This window comes from Rattus norvegicus, chromosome 16 (assembly GCF_036323735.1).
Source record: "Rattus norvegicus strain BN/NHsdMcwi chromosome 16, GRCr8, whole genome shotgun sequence".
In the NCBI taxonomy this organism is placed as follows: domain Eukaryota; kingdom Metazoa; phylum Chordata; class Mammalia; order Rodentia; family Muridae; genus Rattus; species Rattus norvegicus.
The window spans coordinates 25,421,763-25,447,379 of record NC_086034.1 but is presented as its reverse complement, the minus strand read 5'-3'; the positions used below and the strand labels follow the sequence as shown (position 1 = coordinate 25,447,379).

Here is a 25,617-nt window from a genome sequence, read left to right as displayed (position 1 = left end):
AGTCTGTAATCCTAGTACTAGGTAAGCTGTGGGAGCCACAAGGACAATGTGGTCTTCTCAAGCAAAGAATTAAACAGGATAACAAAGCACTATTTTAATGGAAAATTGTAAGAAAGAAACATAAAAAATGTAAAGATTAGCATTTTCCCTAAAATTAAAACATATGCACAAATGTTTTATGCTGTTCATCAATTATTCCAATCAGGTAAGAATTCAAAGCCAAATTGTAAGCACTCAGAATGAGGCACAGGAAGCCTCCTGGAGGTGCTTGCTTTCTTAAGCGCCCTTAGCAAGAAGCACCCTCCTGCCTTTTTGTGTTGCAGATGTACTTTGGGTTTTGTGGCCATGTTCTTGAGAGTTTTTCTACTAGGCTGGATGGAGGAGATTGTAAATCCAAGGCCTACATACGAAGACACTATCTTAAAACAATACAAGTACAAGCAAATAAACCCAAAAAATGATTATAACTCAAACGGAACTCACATTCGCGGAGAGATAGATAATAAAACTAAACGCTAAAAATTAAGTGAAGAAAGTAATTTTGAAAACTGTGACAGAAATTTCATGTATCCAAATGTCAGAGTGACTAGAAGGTACATTTGGGAAGCCAAGGAAAGGTTGAGGGGGTGGTGCTTAAGCTGAGATTTTGTTCACCAGAGAGAAGGGGCTTGGGAGGTGGGGGTGGGGGGTGGGGGTGGACATATGCAGCACCTAACACAAGCTGAAAGGCTTAAAGAAGGAACCACTTAGCCTGGTACAGGAGCAAGACACGTGGATGCCTGAGTGGCTGAAACATGTGAGCAGAAAGGACATGAGAAGCTATGAAGATGATGAATGAGATAGCCCAACTGTGTATTCTAAAGTCTCTTAGAAGAACAGCTTCACAGGATAAGAGACTGTGGCAAGTCCAGGAGAAAAGTCAGAGTCTCAGCTTGGAAGCCATTACCAAAATGGGTGAGCAAACTTAAAGGTATTTTTAAGGTGGAGTTGTAGAACTTTCTCTCATGTTGTGTTGGGGCACAATGGGAGTGAGGAGAGAGAAATAACGAGAACTAAAGCTTTTTATTTCAATTGACTGGACGGTGAAGACAGAAAAGATGAGTGGGGAGGAGAAGTCAAGGGGTCCATGAAGGGCTTCAAACAACCACGTGTAGAGGTCAGACAGAAAGATACTCAAGGACAGAGCTCTACAGAGAGGTCATAAACACAGAGTTTTTAAGATCATGGAAATGGGGATTAAAGAGATAGATCAGTAGTTGGGAGAGCTTACTGCTCTTGCAAAGCATCTACGGTCTGTTTCTAACAACCATGTTGAGTGGCCCACAACTGTCTAAAGCTCCACCTACAGAGGAATCTAACACTGGCCTCTGCACCTGTGCTCTCATGCACATAGCCCTGCCACGAATGCAAATGGGGGCCTGGTCCTCAGCGTGGTGCTGTGGGTAGAGAAGAGACCTTTAAAAGGAAGGCCTATGGTGCAGATGTAGCTCAGTAAGTAGAGTGCCTGCCTAGCATACACAAGAGGTCCTGGGTTCTATCCCCAACATCATATAACCTGGGCATGGTCACACGTACTTGTAATCCCAGCGTTCTGGAGGTAGAGGTAGAAGGATCAGAAGTTCATTCTCAACCTCAGCTACCCAGTGAGTTTGAAGCTAGCCTGAGCTACACGAGACTTTGCTAGAGGTTGGGGCAGGTCTTTGATTATTGAAGGGTTTGCCCGGGGACATACTGAGGTGCTCCCACTAGGCCCAAGAACTATTGTGAGAGTGAGTTGCTTATGCTTAAGTTTATAAAGTTAGGCCACCTTAAGTATTTTGTTATAAAGATAAAATGAAATAACACAAGGAGAAGATGGTTGTGAGTCACCAAGAATAGACTACATAAGCTCTCAGCCCTTCTCATAAAAGTTTCTTTTTGTAGCAGATGGAGGCTATTGCAAAGAACCACAACTGGTCAAAACACAGAGAGTAAGTGACTCAAATGCCCTTTGCCAAACAAAGTAACAAAACCCTACACTCCCAGCTCAGGGAATATTGTGAAGAGCCTAACTAAGGACAAGGGGACTGTTATAAAGTGCATTCTGGATGTGACAGGAAGCTGTACCCATGAAATCTCAATAATACGATTACCTGAACAAGACCACTCCGGTCAGCATTCCAATGTACATGGGGGAGTGTCTCACAGGCTCTACCCTCCCCAACCCCCAGTAGTCAGAAGGAAGGAGAATCAATTTTCTTCAGGGATCACCCCCTTTTTAAAAAAATTCCCATACCCAAGTAGTCTGCCCTACACCTGTGAGCACGTGGACAACACTATTGGACTCAGTAGGACACACGCACACACGCACAACACACAAAACAATAATAAAGACAAGCCCAACAATTTAGAGGGAAGATAGGGCAATATAGGAAGAGTTGGAGAGGGAGAGGGGATGGCAATAGTAAAACTACATTGTATTTATATACTTATTAAAATTAAAAATGTTGGGGTTGGGGATTTAGCTCAGTGGTAGAGCGCTTGCCTAGCAACCACGAGGCCCTGGGTTCGGTTCCCAGCTCCGAAAAAAAAAAAAAAAAGAAAAAAAAATTAAAAATGTTCATAGAAAACAAAAACTAATAAAACAAACAAAAAAAAGAGAACACCCTGCACATTGAGCATTTTACACTGGCTTAGCACAGATGAAGTGCCCTATGACCACTTGCCTTAATAATTATCATGACCTGTGATGGTCAGGGCAAACCCAGGCATCTCACTCCAAGGCCAGTTACTCCCCTACCCAAGCCCAGCAGAGTGACTGGTGGACTTTGGCCTGAGGGCCTGCTTGGAACCAACATTGTGAGTTTCTCTGTTTCTTTAGCCCTTCCCTGAATCACTTTGGACCTCGAGGAAACAATGTAACCTAATAAAAAGTATCATTGCTCTAATCCTAAACCCAAAGCAAACAGTCAGCCTGGGCCTGGCCGGTGGCTTGTTTGCTTTTAATATTGTGTCCTATGTAGCATTAGAGAAGCATGTCCTCCTGTGTTTGTCTACTTTCTCTGTCCAGGATGGCAATCTGTTTGAAACTGTATCTGTTCATTTGGGTTTAACTGCCTTTGAACGTCTAGAGGTAATAACTACTGAATGATTTAGCTGATACACAGAAAGAGGAAGCTCGCTGGCCTAGTTACCGGTCTCCTTGACACCCTTGTAAATTGTATGAAATTTCCTAAATGAAGCTTTCCTCAAACGTGCACTTGTTCCACAGCAGCTGACCCGAGCTTGTACTTCAGCAGTATTTTGTGTTCTAGGCTAATCAACATCCACATACGTCTCACAGCCTGTCTTCAGGGGTGGATCACACATAACCGTGACTGTCACACGTGATTATCAGTTTAGTAAATCCTATAATCCATGCTTGGCAGTAACCTCCCTGAAATAAGGACAAAGACCAAAACAATGCTTAATGATACCTTCATTTTTACAAATGAAGAAGGAAAGCCGGGTGTGGTCATGCACACCTATAACCAACCCCAGCACACAAGACGTTGAGACAAAAGGATTTTGAAGTCAAGACCAGTCTAACCAATGTAGTATGAGCTTGTCTAAATATAAGAAAACAAAAAAGCGTGGTTCTTCAACATGAGAATTAGTAAGTGACTGGGCATAAATCCAAACTGGGGTGAAACGGTTTCCAAAGCCAGTGCTGTCTTCTGCCCTGGGTAGCAGAGCCCAGGATCCATTGGCCATGTGGTACTAAGTCCCTCTCAGACCACACATCTCTCTCAAGAATTTGTTGCTGTTGTTTGGTTGGTTTTTTACCTGCACTCCTTCCTGTAATCTGGAGAAGTGTTTCTCATGGCCAGTACTTTTCCAAGGGTGGTTGGTGATGGGTGTGGGGTATACCCTTGTCCCCTGGAAATTCACAGAAACATCACTTGTTCCGTGGGATGTGTGGGCACGTGCCTTGAAGCCCAAGATCCTAGAACTTGGGAGACGGAAGCAAGAGGATGAAGAGTTCAGGGCTAAGCTCGTCTACATTTCCAGGCCAAGGACAGACCAGGCTGCATGAAACCCAGTTTCAAAAGAAAAACAAAACTGTTTACAGACAGGAGCCTGACATGGCTGCCCTGTGAGAGGCCCACCCAGCAGCTGAAAGAGACAGATACGGATATTTACACCCTAACCAATGGACAGAAGCTGGGGACCCCTGTGGTTGAATTAGGGGAAAGCTGGAAGAGGTTGAGAAAAAGAGAAACCCTATAGGAAGACTAGCAGTCTCAACTAACCTGGACCCCAGAGATCTCTCAGACACTGAGCCACCAACCAGGCAGTATACAGCAGCTGATATGAGGCCCCCAACACATATACAATACAGGACAGCCTAGTCTGGCTTCAGTGAGAGAAGATGCACCTAACCCTTGAGAGACTTGAGGCCCCAGGGAGCGGAGAGGTTTGGTGGGGTGAGGGTGGGGATGGAGACATCCTCTTAGAGATGGGGATGGGGGATGGGATGAGGAACTGTGGGAGGGTGGACTGGGAGGGATAATGAATGGACTATAAAAAAAGAATAAAGAATAATAATTTAAAAAATAAGATTAAAAAAGAAAGAAGTGTGACCCAGGCTGGCCTTGAAGTAGTAGTCCTCCTGCCTCTGCTTCTTTCAGCAAATCTCACCAGCATACGCCAACGACCAGGAGTAGGGCTGTCTCTGGCTCTTTTGTCTGCTCTGGGGACCCTTTGCCTCCTACTGCGTTAGCCCACCCTGCCTTGATATCAGGGTTTGTAGCTCGTCTTTTTGTAACTTGTTATTCAGTGCTCATTGGACACCCCGGGTGGGGAGGACCTGTTCTGAAGGGAAATGGGGGAGTGAATCTGGGGGGGAAGGGGAAATAATGGGAAGGGAACTGGGAGGAGTAAAGGGAAGGGAAACTGTACTTGAAATGCATTTAACACACACACACACAAAATAAATAAATTGAAGGAAGGGGGGAGGGAGGGAAGGAGTGGGGTGGATTTAACGTGTTTTTGCTAACTTGCTGCAAAGCCCCAGTAATCCAACTTCCTCCAGCATGTGGCAACCATCACTGGAGAATTCTATTAGATGGTGTAGAGTTTAGAGGTGTGGGCCGTGCTGAGGAGCGTGGTATAAGATCACAGTAACCAACTGACTTGGAACTGGTAAGGGAGGCTGCTAACTGGACTGCTGAGGGAGGGCTGCTCCCGGCTATGGTGTACTCACTGGTACCAGAAGCCAGAGGGACCAGAACCTCCTCAGGAGAGATGTTATCTGCACTGAGCGCTGCCTAACTCAATTAATTGTCTTGGTCAGAGGCAGTTGCAGCCCGAGAAATTCAATTTGAAGTTAAGTGTACAGCTGGAGCCCTGCTCAGAATTGGTCCCTTAAAATTAGATTCTGTGTTTTTTATGGTACATTGAGCTATATCCGGTTCTTATCAGCTTCCCCTCTGGCACCACAGGCCTCTCCTGCCCGGTTGTACTGACTGGATCATTTGCACGTAGCCTCTCCTGCCCTGTTGTCCTCAGGTTTCCTGGAAGAGGCCCAGGCCTTCCCTTTAAGCTCCCTCAAAGTCACACATGGAGGCTCCCAGCCTACACAGAGCAGAGGAGGCTGGGGTCCTCCATTTTGGATCTGGGTGGAGGGTGAGCACCCTTTACAGAGTGTGTAAAACAGTCAGAGGGGTGTAGTGAGACTGTGCTACAGAGTGTGTAAAACAGTCAGAGGGGTGTAGTGAGACTGTGCTTGGTTCTTATCCTGCAGAGTATACAGGCACAGAGTACCTTGGGCCATCCATGCCTGCAACAGCTCTTTGAAGTAGCTTCTGACTACCTTTCAAAGCATTTCCATGTTCATTTCAGATTGAAGTCAAGTGGTGCTCAATTGTGAAACCAAATTACTTTAAAATAGTGTGGTACAAAGTCATGGGGAAACTTTCATAGGCACTTAGGCTTAGGGTTTATATCTCAGGGTTTACTAGATTAGAGAACAGGCTGGGCATGTAGCTCGGTGGTAGAACATTTGCACTGTTTGCGTGAGAACCCTGGGATTTACCCCTAAAAATAGAAAGAAAGGAAGGGGGGAGGGAGGGAAGGAAGGAGGGAGGGAAGGAAGGAAGGAGGGAGGGAAGGAGGGAGGGAAGGAAGAAGGGAGGGAAGGAAGGAGGGAAGGAAACAGGGAGGGAGGGAAGGAAGGAGGGAGGGAGGGAAGGAAGGAAGGAAGGAAGGAGGGAAGGAAGGAAGGAAGGAGGGAGGGAAGGAGGGAGGGAAGGAAGAAGGGAGGGAAGGAAGGAGGGAAGGAAACAGGGAGGGAGGGAAGGAAGGAGGGAGGGAGGGAAGGAAGGAAGGAAGGAAGGAGGGAAGGAAGGAAGTAGGGAAGGAAGGAGGGAGGGAGGGAAGGAAGGAAGGAGGAAAGGAGGGAGGGAAGGAAGGAGGGAAGGAAGGAAGTAGGGAAGGAAGGAGGGAGGGAGGGAGGGAAAGGAGGGAAGGAAGGAGGGAGGAAAGGAAGGAAAGAGGGAGGGAAGGAAGGAGGGAAGGAAGGAAAGAGGAGGGAAGGAAGGAGGGAGGGAAGGAAGGAAGGAGGAGGGAGGAAAGGAGGGAGGGAAGGAAGGAAAGAGGGAGGGAAGGGAGGAAGGAAGGAGGGAGGGAAAGAAGGAAAGAGGGAGGGAAGGGAGGAAGGAAGGAAGGGAAGAAGGAAGGAAGGGAGGGAAGGGAGGAAGGAAGGGAGGAAGGAAGGAAGGAAGGAAGGAAGGAAGGGAGGGAGGAAGAGTAAACAGCCATGTGCTTAGTTGTCAGTTAAATGGAGCTATTCTCAGGCCCATCTGCCTCACTGGCTGGAATAATGAAACAGATTTTTATCATTTTATATAAATAAGAGACTACCATTCTTTATAAGTGATGGTTGGAAAGCATAGTAGTTAATCTTATCAACTATGGAATCTGGAATCACTTAGGAGACCCGCCTCTGAGCAATCTGTGAGAGCATTTGGACAGGGCTTAAACACAAAGGGAAGCCCATACTAAGCATGGGCAGCACCATCCGTTGGGCTGGGCTTTTAGTCAAAATAAAAAAGGAATTTTTTTTTTTTTGGTTCTTTTTTTCGGAGCTGGGGACCGAACCCAGGGCCTTGCGCTTCCTAGGTAAGCGCTCTACCACTGAGCTAAATCCCCAGCCCCCAAAAAAGGAATTTTTAAAAGAGGATGCCACATGCAGAGGGTGCAGGCCTCTCCTGCTCTCTGCTTCGTGGTCTCTCCAGAACTGAGATGTCCCGGTGCTGTAAGCCTTCCCCACCAAGACAGTCTGTTTCCTCTCAAACCACGGGTAAAAGAAATCCATGCTTTGCTATGTTGCTTCTGTTGAGTATTTAGTCACAAGAATGAGAAAAGTAATACAGAAAGATTATGTTGTTTGCAGAAATTTAGATTGCCAGTCAATGCTAGGGAAGCAAAACAAAACAAGCAAAACAAAACAAAACAGGCCTTTGGCTAGAAATACTGAATGGTTTCACATTAGTACTAGAACTGCTACCTCTCCATTGCCCACCTTCATTCACAAGGTGATCTGGACTCAGTTCATGGGTGTGGGCATGGGGATGAGTCTATGAAGGGAGCGAGTGTACAGCCCCTGAGAGGCTGATTACCCTGACTTAATGATTGTTATTTCTTTCAAAAAGGCCCACAGCACCTGCCTGGTGCCCAAACCCACAGTGCCCACCCGGTATCCAAGCTCTGCTGGGGACCCAGCTCACTTACCTAGCTGCCACTCGGGGGAGCACATGGTCTGCATCATCCAGATGGGCAGCGTGGGCTCTAGTATGGCGACACCCATGTTGGCCAAGCAGATGGAACCTGAGAGACCATTCTGTGAGCCAGTGTGGCTGCCTGAAGCTTGACTCCCACAGAAAGGGTGGGCATGGCCAGCTTACCTGCTGCTACCAGGATGTAAGGGTCTTTGAGAAGCGTCAAAAGCGGAGTCCCCATGGCACTCTGAGAAAATGAATAACGTGAACCTTTAATGTTTAGAGTTTACAACACTCCTGTTTTCATAAGATCTGAGCTAGGACCTTATACATCATTGGCTCTTTTGCTGCAGAGACCAGGAATCTCCAGTCTCAGGAAAGGAAGTGACCTGTGTAGTGTCTCAGCTGGGGCCGGAGCCTATTTGTGTACAAGTCCTGAGGCGATGAGAGCAGAGTACTTGTATTGGATCTAATTCCCACGACGAGCGGAAGCAAGTCCAGGATTGTCAATAGGTGTCCAGGGCCTTTCCACCATATCTCTCTGGAAATGTCATTTTGCCCCATCAGGTAGAATACTTCACCTCATGGTAAGTATGGAAGTACAACAGAAGAAGGCTCCTCAGATGAGTTCTTCCTTTTCTCCATTCTGAGCTACACAGTGCAGCTGAGGAACCTGAACACACAGGTTAAAATGCTGTTCCTCATGATCGGGCTTGATTGCTCCTCTCTCACGGCATTACCCTTATACCAGCTACACCTGGACATGCTGCCAGGCAACATCCTTTTGTTATCTGTCCCCAAATTAGCATCCTTCTCATCTCCAGAGCTCTCCATCTTACTTGTTCTTCCTGCTCAAGTTCAAGTTCCACCTTTCCCACAGTGTTTCCTGAGCCAAGGAGCTGAGTAGTTGGAACCAAAGAGTATTTCCTAATCTCTGGTGTATAGTATACTCTATCACATATGATATTTAATAGTCTGGATATGATAACCACATACAATGAGCAAACAACAATGGATACATATACAGGTACCAAAACCAAACTTATAATACTCTTACCATATATGTAAATCAAAGTAAAGAAATTGATATATAAACCGTAAACATACACACAAAGAAGAATGCAAGCATCACATTTCAGGTACGTAATGGTTATTGCCAGAGCTGAAGGAAGAGCTCAGTGATGGACTGCTTGTCTAGGCTGTGAAGACCCTGTGTTTAGTCCCCATTACAGTATTGCCAGAGGCAGGGAGAGGCCCAGGGAGATAGAGGGAGAAGAAGACTACTTCCAACATTCTGAAGTGCGTGTCCATGCTGTTATTTGCTGAAGCACTATTTGGGATGCACAGACAGGAAGCAGAATGAAACATGTTCTGTCATGCTCCACATTCTGAAACGTGGACCACACAACTGCAAAACAGCAGGGTGGGTTATTTTTTCAGGATACATTATTAACCGAGGGGGGGGGAAGGAAATGTAAAGAATCATATACAGTATGATGCCTTTTATGGAAGAAACAGAGGGCAGTAAGAAAACATTCATAAGTCAATTGGGAGAAAAAATGGAAAAAAGTTAAAGTGTCCATTTGCGATAGATATAGGTGAGGGAAGAAAAGGAAAAATGGCAACGGGGAGATTAATATGCTTTGACTACATCCCCAAAACACTATACTAACACTGTGAGGTGACTGTGTCCCTGCCAATTAAAACAACAAAGTCCCAACCGCTACTGCCCTATTTCAATGTGAGAGTTAAAGGAAAACATTAAGGTGAGGGAGGTTGTAAGGATGGAGCTCTGATTGGATAGGACTGGGGTTCTAACTAGAAGAGACAATGACACATCCCTGGGCACACCCATCCAGGAAAAAGTGACGATCAGTTTTAATTGTTACTTTGCCACAATCTAGGAGACTCTCTATGATGGATTGGTTATGGGCACATCTGTGGAGAGTGCCTTGATTTCCCTAATGGATATGAAAATATCCAGCCTGTAAGTTGGTGGCACCATTGCCTGGTTTGAGGTCCTGAACTGTAAACCAGAGAACTTGGCATGCATGCATTTATTCTCTCTGTACTTGACTGTGGGAGTGATATGACTATCTGCTTCAACATCCTGCCCTGACTTCACTACAATGATGGAGTGAAGATTATATTATATTATATTATATTATATTATATTATATTATAGTCTGAGATTATAAGTCAAATAAGCCCTTTCTCCCCTAATTTGCTTGTACCACTGTATTTTATCACAGCAACAGAAATGAACTGGAACAGAAAGGGGGAGGGGCCACTGGGACAAGGTGACCAATCACACATCAGGAAGAGAGGTATCACAGAAGCCAATGCTGACAACCTTGAGGGATAGGAGTTAAGTCAACAGTCTGTACTGGGGTCTAGTACACTAGTGCACTAAGCCGGAATGGAGGAATGAAATATAAAAAACAACAAACAAAAGTCAAGATCAACAAACAAACATAACTGGATTTTAAGTGCATTGTACATAATAGTCACAATAAAGGTGAAAATAAAAAATGAATGCAAGTTGTTTCTAAGCAGAGTATGAAGTCCAAAGGGATTGTAAAACTCTAAGATGCTCCCTAGTAGGTGTGTGTATTTGCATGTGTATGTATGTGAGTGTGTGTAGGGGGGCATGGACATACAGATTATACACCCTGTAGGATTGCACAAATATGTAAATGTACATTTTTAAATATTCTCAATATAAATGTATACAGAGGAGATAAAGATTGAGGAAACCAATTGCAAGTGCTGTGGAGTGAGCTGGAAGCAGAGGTCTTGGTGCCAACTAACCTTTGTGTGTGATCTCTACCGTGGAAGCAGTCATTGTACACACTGCAGTGCAAAGAGACGAGGCGGAGTATGAGGTCTCTCAAGGCTTCATGTGTGCTAACCAAGCATTCCATCAGCTGAGCTACATCCAGCCTTCAAGGCTTTAAAAATTATTTATACATACTCTAGTTTCCTATTGTCACAAGGTGGTCTTCAGTGAGTATTCGGTGGGACTGCCAGACAGGACACTCAGTAAAGTAAAAGTAGAACCATCTAGATGAATATTCCCAAATGGTGCTGGGAGCAAACACCTTCCTGAGAGTCTGCCAGCAGGCTTTTGGTGCTTTTCTCTAAGGAGTTTAGGGTGGGTGGTTACTCCCAGACACCTTGGCAGCAGACTGAGAGAGGCATCTGTCACTGAGGGGAAACGGCACTCTTAGAGCAGCAATTCTATCACAGTCCTACATTCTTTCAGGAGCACTCTGCATCTGTAAAATGAGGCCTGAACATAGTCATCCCTGGAATTTGTAAGACAAACCACAGATGGCGTGCTAGACAGGGCTCCTGAAACAAAATGCCAAGGACTTTCATATGTGATTTTAATTACTTTTCAAATACCTTGATCGACTAAGCCTCTGAGTCAAACTTTTCCACCATACACAAGTCCTCATTTTTCCTTCTGTTGTTTTTGCATTATTTCTTCATAGTGTTTTTTCTTCATTTGTTTGTTTGTTTGTTTGATATAGGTTTTTCTGTGTGTAACAGAGCCCTGGCTGTCCCGGAACCCCGCTCTTAGACCAGGTTGGCCTCGAACTCAGAGATCCACCTACCTCTGCCTGCCAAGGGCTGAGGTTAAAGGCGTGAGCCACCACTGCTTGACTTTGTGGTGTTTCATTAACAAAACATAACTATTTTCATTTTGCTCACTTACCTCCTTCATTCTTGCTCCCTAACTCCGGATAATTTATTTTTACTTATACTGCATAGATATTGTCACATGACCCTGTACACATGCATGGATGGCTTTCTTCTCCATCCTAGTTTCTAAAGTTTTCCTGTTTCTGTTAATTAATTTTATAACTAGTATTTAAACTGACTATCATAATCTTGTGGCTGATATACTAACAATTGCTTAACTGTTTTACTCATGGCTAGAAAGACCTTTTTTTTTTAAATCAACATTTCATTCCTCAGTATGATACTGCCATAAACGCCTTTGTTCGTTCAGGGAATTTCACTGTATACCTCAGACTGCCTCAAACCCATGGTCCTCCTGCCCCAGCTTCTGTAGTGCTGAATTACAGTGACCTACCACATTCATTCTGCTATCTTTGCTGAAATAGAACCTCTAACCCCTTAAAAATGATTTTCTTAAAATCCCTCATATTAGGAATAATGGCAAGAAACTGATCTTTTCTCTTTTTTTCTTTTAAAGATTTATTTATTATATTTAAGTACATTATAGCTGTCTTCAGACACACCAGAAGAGGGCATCAGATCTCATTACAGATGGTTGTGAGCCACTATGTGGTTGCTGGGATTTGAACTCAGGACCTCTGGAAGAGCAGTCATCCAGTGCCCTCTGCTGGCTTCCAGAGGCATCAGGCACACACACACACACACACACACACACACACACACACACACACACACACCATACATACATGTAAGATAAAATAAATCTAAAAAAATTTATGATAGAATAAAATCTATTAAACGTTTCATAAGAATTAAAATGTAATATCAATGTACTCTGTGTTCTTTTGAGTAAAAAAAAATGGTATATTCTTCTTAGAATACTGGAGGAAAAACATCTAGTAGGATGTAAAAGCTAATAAAGTTAAGCATGATGGAACGAACTATAAGCCTAAGCTGTAATATGCCACGTATTACCTAGGCCAACCTTCAAAACTATTCTGCTAATAAACTAGCCCTCAACTTCTTTTTCTTGTTTGTTTGTTTTTCTTGGTTTTCTGAGACAGGGTTGCTCTATGTAACCCTCACTGTCCTGAAACTCACTCTGTAGACCTGGCTGGCCTTGAACTCATATTCACCTGCCCCTGCCCTGCCTCTGCCTCCCAGGTACATAGAATTAAAGGCATGCACCACCAGCACTCGGCCAGCCCTCAATTTTCTATTCAGAGCATATATTTAAAAAAAGAAAGAAAGAACGAAAGAAAGAAAGGAAGGAAGAAAGGGTATATGGAAGGTTTTGGAGGGAAGAAAGGGAAGGGAAAATGATGTATTCGTATTATAATCTCAAAATAAAAGAAATAATTTTAAACCCTGCTAAACAAACAAAACAAAACAAGTGGAAACTAGGTGTTGTGGCTCATAACTACAGCCCTATAACTCAGGAGGCTGGGGCAGGAGGATTACCATTGAGTTTAATACCAGACAGACTTAGAGTTTGGGGCCCTGACTCACAAAAATCCAGAATAAATAAGTAAACCAGGAAAAGAAGAAAACGATGCAGAGGACAAAGTGCAGGTCCAAAGGCTTGCAAACACCCAGGCTGTATCAGTTATTCCCACTGAGGTAACTCCTGGGGGTGGAAGCACTTCCTTATCCTTTGATCATTTCCTTTTCCACTCTTCCTGGGGCTTCACAGCGCACAGACTGCACCGACCTGCCTTGCTTTGTTCTACTCCATTCCAAAGATTTTTCCTCCCTGCCCTTCCCTCTGCTGCCAGGGGTGGGGGGTGGGCTGACACGCCCCTCTTCCTCACGCTACCTCTGTGACTTCTGCCTCAGTTTGCTTTGCTTTTAGGCATAGCTTCCCTCTCTGTGAAAGTGTCCATCCCTATTTTTAGCTTCTTAAGCCCTTTTGATTCCCTAGTGTTCCTGGCTTCTTTTTTTCACTGGTCACCTGGTTACTGTTGTTCAGTCCACCCGTGCCCCCCATTCCCGTACCCCCCACCCTCACCGTCATCCCTGACATTACAATCTGCCCTGTTTTAACTCTCTCCCCTCTTTAATGAGGGGGATTGCTCTCATTTTTGTCTATACATTTCCTATTTTTTAAACTATCATTAATTGAAGAATTTTAAATTTTCATCATCCAGAGACTTCTTTGTTTTCCTTCAGTTCTTTGTCCTTGCCTTAAAAAAGAAATTTCGGAATCAGGCATTTTGGTTGTCCCTGTAGTCCTAGAGCTCAGGAAGTAAAGGAAGGAGGGACAGGGGTTCAAGGTCATCCTCTGCCACCTACTGAGTTAACGGCCAGCCTGGGCTACATTGGTCAGCCTGGGCTACGTGAGACTGGGTCTCTGGCTCTGGTTTGGTCTTATTCAATTCCCCAGTCCTTGGGAAAAACATGTCTTTTGCCTTATTTTGCTGAGCATTCTTAGAGGCAAACAGTGGGATAAAGAAAGACAGTCTCTGGATGCCTTTCTTCATTGCTTTAGTTTTGTTCTCTAAGATTTTCTTCCTAATTCAAGGAAAACTTCTTTGTAGTCTTCCACTGACACTCAGGCCCCAGTATCATACCCTAGTATCTTCCTTCCATCAGTTTTGTAGATCCCACCTCCTTGCTCCTCCAGCTCAGACACACCCTTGCTTGCCCAACGATGACCATTTCTTCTCTATTTCCATTGTTCTCGTCCCTTCTCCTTTGACTTCAGGCAATTCACCTGTCTGAGAGGACCTGGCCCAGGAATGGTGGACACATTCGTTCCTTCTCCAGCTGACACCACTGCTTCTGTCACAGGAAAAAGCTTGCACCCCAGTACCTCCCTGATCAGTGCTCACACCCTGGACAACTCTTCCCTCAGTGCTGTGCCCATCCCCCAGCTCAGAGACATCTTTGGTTTGTAGTCAGATAAGCACTAACTCTGGTATTTATTAACTATGACTGAATGGTGTTCAACTAGGGGTGCTCATGGAGCAGGTTGTCGGGAGGTCTCTGTCACCTTTTTCATCCCTTAGAAGATGGTTCTTTCTATAGCCATATCTATAAATTTCCACTTGTCCACTTCCAAGGCAGGCTTCTTTGCTACCCTAAGTGTAAACCTGCCTGGAGTCTAAATCTGGGCTCACTTTTTCTGACTTTACCTTTCTCCTGGGTTCAGCCATGCCGTTTATCCCAGAATGATGGAGTTTCATGCCCACTTACCTCAGGAGACACTTTCGAAGGCCACAGGATGCAAAGTTGGAGAGCTGAGAGAAAAAGAGAAATGGGGATATTCTGTTTATTTCCTGATTATCTGGGGTTCTACTAATGGCCACATAGCTACCACCTCGACTCTCGTCAGTCTCTTCCTTTTTTCCTAGAATGGAGCAGTCCTTGACCCATCTAAACAGGTCAAGACAGACACCACGGCATAGTGTACTTCCAACCAGAGCTGAGCTGTCTGGAGCTACCTACCTCCATCCAGAAGTGCCAAGAAGGCCAAGATGAGGAATGGTGAGGACTTGCCCACAAATTCATACATCACACTTCCGAAAGGTGCTCCCACTGAAAGGAAAGGCAGCACAGAGACCTGCAGTGAGACTCTTCCACATCACCTGTGCAGCCTTTACTGAAGGCCTCTAGGGGCTAAGCTCTACTGGGGCTGGGGGCAAAGAAGTGGAGAAGATTCAGTCTCCGTTCTCAAGGACAAAGATCTTTCTAGTAAATGAAATTTAGCAGAGCAGGGTTGGGGAGGTAATAGGACAAGTAATTGAAATGTGGCACAATGCTCAGCAGTAAATGATCCTATGCACAAAATACTGTGTTGTACTGGTGAAATGATTCAGAAAGGCCAGGGGAGCAAACGCTTTGCCAAGTCTATTGCACCTGGGATGATGTGTAGATGCAAGCCTGAAGATCTAAAAGTGGGTGAAGGTTGATGTGAATGGAACATGAGTATTTTGAGGTGAAATGTGTAAATGAGGCAACATTAATCAAGGGCTCAAGATGTCCAGATGTATCTACTGGGCCTTGTTGGTTATTGAGAAACATGATGCTTTTTATCAAAAAAAAGAAACACCACCCATTGTAGGCTCCAAAAGATTTGTTGGGTGGTGTGTACCATGAAGAAAGGAGGGGCTATGAAAGAGAACCAGTAGGAGGCTGGCACCATGTTCCAACCAAAAAGAAAAGGGGGAAGGCTGACAGTGAAGGGGCTCTAAGGGATGGAGCATGCTCATTCTTCTGATTCTGACTGTGACGAAGGAGTCTAATATGACTCACGACCGACGGTGGGTATCAATATGGCTACTAACAAAGAACAAGGCTTTCTCCCCCTCTCTTTTCTACCATGGTGGCTGGTAGGGCAAGGGTCAGAGAAGAAAGAGACTTGGGTCTTCCCTCAACCATCTTGGAAACTCCCTGAGTGCAGAACATCGTTGAAACCTGCAACGTCTAAACCCTCTGTGCCAGCACTGTGCTTGGCACGAGAGAGTGCTCGGCAAAAGGAGAGCTCAATCAGTCAATACACAGTCTACGCCTCAAGGAAAACATAAGCACGTTGTTTGGAGCTGGTGCTTCTGAGTATAGAAAAGCTGAGTTCTTACTCCTGGCCCTTTACTTCGAGAGCTCCTAAATAGTTCTTATTCTTATCTTTTCCCTGGGACAACCATTCATCCTTCACAGATTGGTATTAAGGATTAAGAAAGATTACTTCTGTAAAGTCAGCAGGGACTCTGGCAAAAGACCAGCTCTCCTGTGGAAAACACCAGCTGTGTACGAAAGTAGGGGTGAGGGAGGCAGTGGTCATTAATGTGAGGACATTAACTCTCTAGGACAGTTTGGCCTTCGGGACATTCCCAGGCCTTCCTGCATTTTGTAGGTTCTTAAGGAGAAAGAAATGTTACCTTTCCCTAGTGATCGTTCTGAAGGAGCAAACACAGTTGGGCCAGGGAGGCATGGAAAATACTTTTCTTCCACGACAGGAGGTACCTGCCTCTTGGAGCCATCTTTATAGAGTGTGCAATGCCCCTGAGCTCAGATCTTTTCTAGCTGCTACTTACCCAGAAGTCCCAAAGCCAGGCCCCCCAAAGCAATTCCCATGGCTCTCCCTCTCTCATAGTTGTCAGTATAGACACTGGCCAGCATCCCAAGTCCTGAATGGAAAATAATCATTAGAGTTGGCATATGGGAGGTTGCTGATCGCTTCCCACAGCCCTTGGTCCCAACCCTGTCGTTTCTTGAGTGATGGCCTTTACTGGCTATTTCATGTGAGGGATTTTATAAGACTTAGCTCACAGTAAATCACAAGTACTGTCTTTCACAGTTGCCTCTCCATCCTTCCCTACATACAGCTTATTACTCTGGTGCTGACATTGTTAATATTGTTAAAAATGAGAATCCTTAGAGGAAGGGTAATATAATAATACCATGCCTAGTTATTTCATGTTTCACAGGGTTTTCTCATTTCCTTACACATCTCCCTGCATAAAGAGGTCACAGGCAGAAAGGAAGGCATTGGAGTGGGCTATTGTATTCAGTATGGTGCTCAAGGAGGAACATGAAAATACTAGGCACCTGGGAGAGAGCGTGGGCTGGCATTATCTGTCAAGTATACGATCATGCCACTCAGCGATGTGAGTGGCATAACACAGCAGCCTCCTGGGATTCTGTGACATTTTTGTTTATCAATACTTGGAAAACACCAATGACTTTACTGAAATACCAATTCCTATTAAATTAAAAGCAATGCAGAGGAAGGGCCATGAAGAAGCAGTAGATAAAATCCTGCCTGGCCTTAGGCTTATTCTTACTTGAGCTGGCTGAATTGAATAGCATCAGAAGTTATTCCAGGCCAGAAATTTATGGGCCCTGCCCACAAGTCCACAACCAGTTCGTTCCTGAATCACAAGTGCTACCTTCATAGACGACAGTCTCCTTAATCTCTTCATATAAATTTTATGTAGTACCTAAGTAATGGTACTACTCTTCTCTCTCTCTCTCTCTCTCTCTCTCTCTCTCTCTCTCTCTCTCTCTCTCTTTCTCTGTGTGTGTGTGTCTTTGTGTGTGTGTCTGTGTGTGTGTCTGTGTGTCTGTGTGTATCTGTGTGTGTGTCTGTGTGTCTGTGTGTATCTGTGTGTGTGTGTTTGTGCGTGTGTGTGTGTCTGTGTGTGTGTCTATGTGTGTGTGTCTGTGTGTGTGTGTCTGTGTGTGTGTCTGTGTGTGTGTGTCTGTGTGTGTGTCTGTGTGTGTGTGTCTGTGTGTGTGTCTGTGTGTCTGTGTGTATCTGTGTGTGTGTGTGTCTGTGTGTATCTGTGTGTGTGTCTGTGTGTGTTTGTGTGAGTGTGTGTGTCTGTGTGTGTCTGTGTGCGTATGTGCGTGTGTGTGTGTCTGTGTGTGTGTCTGTGTGTGTGTCTATGTGTGTGTATCTGTGTGTGTGTGTCTGTGTGTATCTGTGTGTGTGTGTGTCTGTGTGTATCTGTGTGTGTGTTTGTGCGTGTGTGTGTGTCTGTGTGTGTGTCTATGTGTGTGTGTCTGTGTGTGTTTGTGTGAGTGTGTGTGTCTGTGTGTGTCTGTGTGCGTATGTGCGTGTGTGTGTGTCTGTGTGTGTGTCTGTGTGTGTGTCTATGTGTGTGTGTCTGTGTGTGTCTATGTGTGTGTGTCTGTGTGTGTGTGTGTGTGTGTTGCAGCATTACCTGCAACAGATGAAAACGAAGATCCAATGCCTTGGAGAGTTCGGGCCACAAATAGCAGGGCATAGGTGCCAGAGAAAGCAAACACTGGGAAAGAGAAGAGGCACAATGATCCAGGTTGGGGCGAAGAGAAACATCTTCTTTAGATGCTAGTAGGCTTCTTGGGCTCCTGTAAATAGCCCCTCACCCACTCTTCTGTAAGTAACCCTAATTCAACTTGTAGCAGGGGATCTCCTTGGGAAGACAAAGCCCATCAGAGTGAGTGAGGGTGGATAAAAGGGGGTAGTTAGGGAGGTGGGTGAACATCATCAAAATTACATAATATCATGTATGAAATTCATTACAGAACCCATTATCAGATATTGGAATAATTAGGTTAACTATCACAGTTAGCTTTGGTGATCAACCAAATAGCCCAGAGTCATCAGGAAGAGGTGACCTCAGTTGAGGAATTGCCTAAACCAGATTGGCCTGTGACCACGTCTATGAGACACTCTCTTAATTGTTAATCGATACAGGAGGACACAGCCCAACACAGCAGTGCCATTCCTAGGCAGATGGTCCAGGATAGTATAAGAAAGTTTGCTAAGCAAGCTATTAGGAGCAAGTTGGTAAGCATCTTTTTTTCATGATCTCTGCATCAGTTTCTGCCTTTGGGTTCCTGCCTCGACCATGGACTACACTGTGTAAGCCAAACAAGCCCTGTTTTTCACCAAGTTGCTTTTGGTAAAAACATTTTATCACAACAACAGGTAACAAAAGAAAATATTAATAAAACCAGTTTTTAAAAGAATGATTTTTAGGCCAGAAAGATAGCTCAGTGGGGAAAAGTGCTTGCTGACAAACTTGCAGCATGAGTTCAATCCCTGAAACTACATGTGGGACAGAACCAACTCCTGAGAGTTGTCCTCTTACTTTAATGCACTCTGCATGCATATAGAGTATAAATAAATAAACAAGCAAATAAATACACAGTAATAAACATCAAGAATTCCTTTAAGAAGATAAAGAAGACAGGGAGGAGGAAAGGAAGGAGGGGGAGGACCAGGAGGGGGAGGAGGAGGAAGAGGAGAAGGAGGAGGAAGAAGAGGAGGAAGAGGAGGAGGAAGCTAGCAAGCTGACTCAGATTCCATTGAGGATGACATTCTGGGCATATAGCAGAGATGATTCTCTATTATATAGACCTTAAGCGGACCTGATGAGATGAGACCCATTATTTCAGAGAATTAACATATTTAGGGACTGGAGAGATGGTTCAGCAGTTAAGAGCACTGGGTGCTCTTCCAGAGGTCCTGAGTTCAATTCCCAGCAACCACATGGCGGCTCACAACCACCTGTAGTAGGATCCAACACGTTCTTCTGGTGTGTCTGAAGACAGTGACAGTGTGCTCACATGTATAAAATAAATAAATATTTAAATAAAAAAGAAATACATGTAAGCAAAATACCAATGTACATAAAGATAGATAAATTTAAAGGTTGTTTAAAGAATTAACATATTAAAATATAACAGTTGGGGGGTTGGGGATTTAGCTCAGTGGTAGAGTGCTTGCCTAGCAATCGCAAGGCCCTGGGTTCGGTCCTCAGCTCTGAAAAAAAAAAAAATAACAGTTGGGATTTATTACATGATGCTGACTGTGCTGCTCTGCTGGACTGGTAGTAGATGTGAAAGAAGAAAAAGTACAGTGAACTCACAGTCTTAAAGGCAGACCACCTACTAGTGACTGACACAAACAAAACTGAGAGGTAAGCTAGAGAGCGCTGTCTCAAACTAAATTATAGGTTGTGGAGGTCGTGTTGGTAGACCAGACATCCCTCATCTTCCAATATCTCCAAAGGAAAAAAAATCCTTCTCAAGATGTCTGACCAGACAAACGAATCTTCCTGACCACTCATTAGAGGTGTTTTTGGTTGTGTTTTATGAGCTTAGTTGCAGCCCATCATGACCACACCCAGCTAGTCACTGTCTCCCAAAAGCATACACTCTTAGTTCCTCTTTTTTTAGCCTATAATGCCGGTTCTCAGGCTTTCTAATATCTAGTAAGCTCAAGCCCCACTTCTTTGTCCTTAAAGAATGAAGTGGCCAATTTGGCTTGTTTTACCTGAAACGTTTTTAGTTTTAGACTTGAAAGTCACATTGTACAAAACCCCAGTCATGGAAAAAACAGGACAGTTGGTCACACTATCGGAAAAAAAAACCAATCATTTTCTTTTTTCCTTTTTCTGAATTAATGTGGGCCATTATTTGTTTCATTAACAATTCCCAGAGAAGGGTTCCAGAGAGGAGTGATGGGCACCAGCAAACTCTTCTTAGTAATTTTGCTTTTTGGAGACAGGGTCCCTTGTAGCCTAGGCTAGCCTTGGACTCACAATAGCCAAGACAATGACCTTCACCCAAGTGCTAGGATCACAGCCTGTGCCAGCACACCCAGTTCTTGCTTACTATTTTATTCAGACCCTAAGGCTTACACAGCCTGTCCTAACACCCAAATATATTTTCTTTTGTACAGAATTAGGCTTAGTAGAACAACACTAGTGACATCATAGAAACCATAATTGTTATTTAACACATAGTGAGGTAAATAGAAAAGCGTTTAACCTACTGTTTCTTGGCAGAGGAGCAGGCAAGAATTTTATGCTAAATAGCTTGGGTCACAGATACACTTCATGGTCTTATTTTGCAGGGTATGGTTACAATTCCCAAGGGCAATCACTATACCCTCCTTTACACATAGATCCTATTTTACTCTTTATATCTGTTCCAGAAATATTTTTTAATGAATCTGTAAGTCACATTGGATGACTGTGATCCTAATGTACTCTCTAACACAAGCTGAACTTATGGAAGATTAATGAACACTGCTAATCTGAACTTCCTAAGTTTCTTTTCTTATTAGTCGATTTTGTTCTTCTATAACTTCATACTTGTATACTCTGGTTCCCACCCACCTCCCTCTCCCATTGTCCTTCCAACTGAACCAGCCCTCCACCCCCCATAAATCCCTTGCCTTCATCAACTGGTTTTAGTTTTGTCTACTGTCGCACAGAGTTTAATGAGGATCCTCTCTGTGACCCCAAGTTCAGAGCTAAGCATCAGAGCCTGGTGACTTCCTTTTCTTTCGTTCAGTTATAATAGCACAAATGCATTTCCCAATGTCAGCGGGAATGTTTCATCTCAAGCCTTACATCTGTAAATGCATCCTACTTCTTGCTGAACTTTGCATTGGGTCAGTTCTTACTCTGGGAGAGAAGAAAAGCTGAGAAGGAGGGTGTGTGATAGAAAACCAAGAAAAAAAATCAAAGGGGAGAAGCTGTGTAACTTGGAGCACAGAATCAGCAGAGGAACCAATGGTGGGTCCACAAGTGCTTTCCCTACATTGATCCCCTAAAGTGGACATCCCCGAGGGCTTCCTCCCTGCATAACTCAGGCTAAAACATCAAGCTTATTCATCTCACTGTGGTGATTCCACCTCTGTTTTATTAGTAACATCAAACTGATACTGGACAAGACTTGTCATTTACTTTCTAGTTTCTGTAGCAAATTTACTTTCCTAAGGTATGATCTTTAAAGCCTTAGTTGGGAAACATAAAGCCTTAGGGACTTTTCCAGTTACATCCTTTTTTGTTGTCAGTCACCCTTTACATAGCATACCAACAAAATACTTTCTCTTAAAAGATGGAGGGCTTGTAGTAAGCTTGCTCAAGACGTTAGTTTTACACACACACACACACACACACACACACACACACACACACACACTCCTACCTGAACAAGTAAATGTACATATACCCAGCCCCTCGTGATTTTCATTGAACTAAGAACCTGTTCTCTTATAGGAGATGAGAATGATGGCATTAGAGGAGCCCCTGTTCCAGTGGCTGAAACATTCAATGTCCCATCTGATTTGTTCTCTGGGTAACTCAATCCTGCCTTTATACTGTAGTGATGGAATAAAAGATGCTTAGTGAAGAAAAGCAAATGACTTACTTAGTGTGGAGAGAAACATGATCATAAAGCCAACAAACATGGGGATGTGATAGCCAATCCTAAAACGGAAGTGAACAAAGAAAGATAGCATTGCATTCATAAACTTGGACAGTTTTTTTTTTTAATCTGAGTGGGAACAAAGATAGGGTTCATTTGGGAGCATAATTTTAATATGTGAGTGCATACTCATAAATAAACAAACATGAATATCTACCCACAGACAAAGCCCATTTTTTTTCCCAGAAAAGGTAGCTTTCAAAACCTCAGGATCATCCTAGATGAGATTTCTAGGAAGTCAGAGCTTCCTTCACACTGTATTAGTCTGCCCTATTCTCTCCGGCGTCCCACTCAAGCCATGTTCACCAACTGCTAGTTGTTCACTGCTTCTGTTCTCAGCATTCAATATTTACATCGCTAAGAAAATGTGGAGCCTGCAACATTTCACCTATAACTGCCATCCTTCAGGATAACAGGCTTCCATATGGCTGTCTCCCCTCAGGAACCAAAGCATTCCTTCTTTTCTCTTCTAACCACCTATATCAGTGGTTTTCAACCTATGGATCACAACCCTTTGGAGACTGAGTGACCCTTTCACAGGGGTCACATATCAAATATTCTATGTACTAGATATTTACATTATGATTCATAACATGAACAAAATTACAGTTATGAAGTAGCAACAAACATAACTTTATGGTTGGGGGTCAGCACGACATGAGGACCTGTATTAAAGTGTCACAGCATTAGGAAGGTTGAGAACCACTGACCTATGTGAAGCCTGGGCCTCTGAACTGAGCCTGAGTCTTTATTTTGTAGATGGGACACTTGAGTGTTTAAATAAGAATTGCTTCTGCAGGCTCATATATTTGAACAATTAGTTACCATGGAGTGGCACTTTGAAAAGATTAGAAGGATTAACAGGTGTAGCTTTATTGGAGGAAGTATATCACGTTGGGTGGGCTTTGAGGTTTCAAAAACCCATGCCAATGCCAGAGTCATTCTTTTTCTCTCTGCTTATTGATCAGGATGTAGTTTTCAGGCACTGCTTCAGTACCTATAAGCATGCTGCCACACTTCCTGCACGATGACAATGCACTAACCTGAAACTGTAAGCCAGCCCTAAATTTAAATGCTTGGTCACGGTGTCTCTTCACAGCAATAGAGCAGTGACTAAGACAGAGGTTATAGCTATTGAGTTACCTGTTAGTAAGAGGTCCTACAAATGGGTTGACCAGAAGTTGCATCAAAGCTTTTGAAGCAAATAGAATCCCAATCCGAACGTTTTCTTCTTCTAAGAACTCTATCCCTTGCAAGCAGTTGTTTTTTGGTACTGAGGTGGCTTCAGTGACTGGAGGAGGGATGGTGCCATTTGTCCAAGTTACACGGAAGGGTACATGTTCTTCTACAGTTGTGGTGGTGTTGTCAAAGAAGGAGAATATGGTAGAGAAGGCAGGAGAGGTGAGAGCTTGCTGGGAGCTTACAGAAGGACCCCTATGCAGAGAAGAGTTGCTGTCTTTGAACTCTGTCGCGTACAGGAAGGTGGGCACAATGGGCACTGAAAATCAATGAGGATATGTAAGGAGAGTCAAGGACAGAGATCCTTTTTCCGTTACTATGCGGAAAGGAATTACTCTGAGGTCCAATTCTGTGCAGAAGGAAGTGACCTTATTTAAAGCCCAAATCATCCTATTTCCTAAAGGACCACATTCTATCCATGATTCAGTTAGTGTTCATGAATTTATGTCACCCTCACTGGTTAATTTACCTTCTTATATCATGTATGGCCTGAGCATCGATACTTGATGATAAATCTATAATGATTTTCCACAGATGGGGAAAAATAGACTAACCAGTGCACATATTCTAAATATGTATATTCTCCCACAGAATGCACACAGCTGAAGTAGAACAGCTGAAGGAGGCAGCCGAAGGTCTACCTCCTTGTGTTAGCTACCAGATGACCCAGGGTGGAGGAGGCCAATATCCAGGTAATGCAGTGAGAGAAGCTCTGATTCTGAGGCAGTTCACAGGGATGGAATTCCGGCCCCAGCACTTGCAAGGGAAAGTTCAGATGAGTCACTTAACATCTTAGAGCCTTGTTTTCCTTTTGTAGAAGAGACAGAACCTACCGGGATGCATTGACGTCAAGACTTCATAGTCTCTATGGTGGAGTGGAATGTGTATATGCATATTTCCCTTTAGTGCAAAGATTCCATATTTGCTATGGCAGTGCCTGTGAGAGTTTTCTAAATATGACTCTAACGATAGAACCACAAGAAATGAGGATCGACTCTACTGGATTATCTACTTGTCACGAGAAGCCTCTTCTGTAAACATATATTTCATCCAGGAGGGACAACATGCTAGAACTTAGTCATACACTTCTGTATTGTCATGTAAAAGTAATGGAGTATCAGCCAGAACATGCAGAACTATGAGGCAATGAACTGCAAACAGGGCAGGGCTTGGTAAGGACTTGGATATCCTGTGTTTCCAAGGAAGGGGCTGGAAAAGCATCACAGAGAAACAAATCTCATTGCCCCAGGTGACTATAGAGTCATCAGCGACCATAGAAGACAAACAAAATGGTGGCTGCCAGGTGCTTATGAACTTGTCTTTGTTTAGAACTCTGGAGTCGTTAGTCTCAAGTCTGACAGCCCTCAGACCCTTCTGTCTACACTTCCTGCCAACACTTAACAACCTCCATGTCTTTTCCAGATGAAAAACTTAACAAGTCTCTGCCCGTCGATGGAATCGACCAGCACACATGCTGCCTGCTGTGACACAAAGCAGATACCCCTCAGCACTAAGAGCCCCAAACGTACCCACCACAGTGAGCAGCATGTTGTCCAGAAGCAGAGCCACGAACACCACCACCAGCACCAGCTTGCGGGACTGCCTTCCTTCCTTCAGCAACCGCTGAGGAGCACCCAGAACAACCTGGAGCATGGCAAGGGCTGCAGGAGGCTGGGCTGGGTAGGGAGTGAGATGGTGGGGGCTTCTCCTCCCAGGGCTTAGGAAGACCCCTTGACAAATGTGGTCTTCTGTCACCTTTATAGGAGAAGAAGTCTGCCTGGTCCAGTGAAGCTCACTGTTCAAAAGAAAAGTGTGAAGGGTTACAAATAGTACAAGAGTTTGAATTTTTTGTGCCTCTTTGTTCATTTTATATAATCTCAATAACTCAACATTTCCCACAATGCCTTCCAGAGAAGGTTTTGCTGTCCAGAGATTTAGGTCTGAAATTATACCTACCGCATTAAATAGACTCTCCAGACGAACAGCCTTCTTGTTTCTCAACTGTCAGGCACTGATCTCTTATCTGAGTGGTGTAGACATCTGAGCCACTGCTCTCTCTTCCCTTATATTTTTAAATAGTTTTAATTTTAAAAAACATTGTTGTAAAAGGCAACTTCATGAGTCAGGCATGGTGGTACACGCCATAATCCTAGCACTTAGGAGGTGAAGCCAGGAGAAGCAAAAGTTTAGGGCTTCGTTTGAGATCCTAGTCACAGCTACACAG

At 44.1% G+C, this 25,617-nt stretch overlaps 1 protein-coding gene across 10 annotated transcripts in view; it reads right to left on the bottom strand.

Annotated features, from left to right (window-relative positions):
• Slc18a1 (solute carrier family 18 member A1) overlaps positions 1-25,617 on the bottom strand; it is a 45,302-nt gene that overhangs the window by 6,407 nt on the left and 13,278 nt on the right. For 6 of the 10 annotated variants that reach the window (XR_010058277.1, XM_063275099.1, XM_063275101.1 and 3 more), the window contains 9 exons: positions 24,923-25,188; positions 23,298-23,652; positions 22,098-22,156; positions 18,113-18,196; positions 16,481-16,573; positions 14,895-14,984; positions 14,643-14,686; positions 7,926-7,986; positions 7,753-7,848 (listed from right to left, as the gene is read on the bottom strand). Coding sequence is in view for 8 of the 10 variants with exons in the window: in XM_063275099.1 (XP_063131169.1) it covers positions 7,753-7,848; positions 7,926-7,986; positions 14,643-14,686; positions 14,895-14,984; positions 16,481-16,573; positions 18,113-18,196; positions 22,098-22,156; positions 23,298-23,652; positions 24,923-25,046 (1,006 nt within the window). In the remaining 2 variants the exon portion in view is untranslated. Of the gene's footprint in view, positions 1-3,804; positions 3,971-7,752; positions 7,849-7,925; positions 7,987-14,642; positions 14,687-14,894; positions 14,985-16,480; positions 16,574-18,112; positions 18,197-22,097; positions 22,157-23,297; positions 23,653-24,922; positions 25,189-25,617 lie in introns of those variants that run through there. The other 4 variants (XR_010058278.1, XM_063275104.1, XM_039094220.2 and 1 more) reach the window with 4 other exon arrangements.